General features: G+C 32.1%; 1 protein-coding gene across 1 annotated transcript in view; it reads right to left on the bottom strand.

Moving 5' to 3' along the window:
* The window catches only part of LOTGIDRAFT_164523 (hypothetical protein), a gene marked incomplete at both ends in the record, with an annotated part of 10,664 nt that overhangs the window by 7,690 nt on the left and 591 nt on the right, over positions 1-2,383 (bottom strand). Inside the window, one exon of the mRNA XM_009061029.1 lies at positions 838-1,013. Coding sequence (XP_009059277.1) covers positions 838-1,013 — 176 coding nt within the window. The remainder of the gene's footprint in view (positions 1-837; positions 1,014-2,383) is intronic.

Below are 2,383 nucleotides of genomic sequence, written 5' to 3'. Positions count from 1 at the left end.
TATATTTCCCTCTCATTGGGACTTATTTTTCTGACGAGTAAAACTAAACGAGAAGAGATACTTATTAAAGGGGCATTCCGTTTTTTGTAAACCATTTTCATTTCAAACACGTTGTAAATTATACCTGAAAATATTTCTAAAGTATATTATTTTTGTCTTGATCTTAATAAAACTGAATTTGTTTTAAATGGGTTAATGAGAAACCGAGTACTAATTATTTATTAAGCAGTTTGACCTAGTTTCGGTGATTGGCTTTACAATGGCTCATTATATTTAGTTAAAATCTTTGGACAACGTAGGAGACATATTTCTATACATATTTACTCAAATACGTACAGTTATAGTTTCTAACAATAGTTTCAATAAAGCGGAATGGCATAGGCCACTAAATATTAGTAGTGAGAGTTTAAATTAAGATAGCAGAAAATAAAATTATCAAATGATTTAATAACTTGTGAATGCATATGTTTAAATAGAGATTTATTTCAAATATGTGTGTCAAAATTGAAAAAAAAAAGATAATTTTAGGTAATTAAATTACGTAATCACATTAATTTGTTTTCTGGCTCATTTTGTGAAATGATCAAATACAAATGTCATGAAAGTGAAAAATTCCTTTTATGCTGAAGGTGCTGACACTTTTACAAATATTAAGACAGAAGACAATACAGTTTTTAAATGTAGTTTAATGCCAATTCTAACTAATAAAAAAAAGAAAAATACTAATGAGAAAATCAAAAAGGCTGTGATGGAACCCCTTATACATTTTGAAAAAGACGAAAGAAATTATGACAAAAAACGTCTTCTGTTTCATCACATTTAATAATTTGATTTCACTTTTGTTGTATCGTTTTTACGACCAACATGCCAGTCACGTAGATAATGTAGCAGGTAACTCCCAAAGTTGTTTCTATATGTTTCACATATAACAAAATGGAACAAACTAAAACAGAAAAATTCGTCCTCGATGATGGATCCTTGCTGAGAAAAATTCCATGGCAACCAGGCGCTACCTACAAGGATATAGTCGTACGCTTACTTAACGTTGTGCAAATATAATAGCAAAGCCGCCGTGGTATTCGATAAATACAGTGATTCACAGATTATCACTCACCAATGGAGGCAGCGCGGACATACAGTTGTTTAAGTTAATCCAACACGAATATTCGACTGCGAAAGGGACCATTAACTGGCCAATGGGTGCACAGAAACAACCCTTAATCATAAAATAACGAATACAATGATGTTAAACATGTTGCTACTCATTGTTTCACGCTATGTGATCTTCAGACAACTGACTTATTTCAATCTTCGTCCCTTTTGGTCTCTGTATTAATTATTATTAATATTTTACGAAAGAATCAATGACTATTGTTTTTTATTTACTACCATGGTTTCTGACAAACACCACAAGAATTGCTTACTCGCTCTAGTCGTTTGACGAATTTTCATCTCGTTATGGTATTTTAGCCGCCATTTTGCAATATAGGTACTGTTCAGCGTTCCAATTTTGAGTAGGCTTCTTGTAATGTTACCAATTTATTATATTATACATGCTTGGTATTTGCACTCAATGTTAGGTTCAACCACGTGGGAAAGGCTTGACAAATTTTGTTACCAGTGTATACATGAAACCTAGTCTCAAAATACAATAAAAGCTTTTGTTGCATTTTTAAGTTTACGTATACTATTAACTTTCATTATGCTTTTTTCATCCTGTTAGAAAACTACTGTATGGATTTAGGAAAATAAACACCAAATTGTTGAGAAATATGTCTCCTACGTATTTTAAAGGTTTCGACTTTCAATAATATCAAGCGTTTCAAACACAAATACAAAAAACTAGGCCAAAGTCTGTCGCTAATTCTATCGACTCCCTCAAATAAATCTTTTATTTCAAACTTTTAATCTTGTGCGATCAATCTACATAACCACCGAAATGAGCTCAATCGGATTTAAAATACAGATGTGACGTGGGCCTTTGTGACGTACCATTTAAAAAATATCAGGCCTCTCGTAAACTGCTATGTATCTCTTATTACGACTCACATATTAAACTATTGTATTATACAGTATTCACATACTTTGTATCACCAGGAATCATAATACAATTTTTTACCGGTGGGTTCGTTTTGCCGCATTGCCCAACTTGCCGCATCGTGCCCAACTGCACAAAAACGACATGTAAAACGAAACTAAAGGTTTCTGATAAAATCCGGAATGGCCATTTTTTACATGAAACGAAATATTTTAATCTGTTGTCCCGCATCTTTTTTTTTATTATGTATAATTTGGACCTGTTAGGGAACTCGAAACTATAGTTTTATGGTAAAATCTGGAATAAAATAAATACCAAGTACAAACGATCAGAACCGTAATACAA

The sequence above is a fragment of the Lottia gigantea genome (genome assembly GCF_000327385.1).
Source record: "Lottia gigantea unplaced genomic scaffold LOTGIsca_45, whole genome shotgun sequence".
Lineage (NCBI taxonomy): Eukaryota > Metazoa > Mollusca > Gastropoda > Lottiidae > Lottia > Lottia gigantea.
The sequence above is the reverse complement of the archived record's forward strand: the minus strand, read 5'-3'. Positions and strand labels throughout refer to the sequence as shown.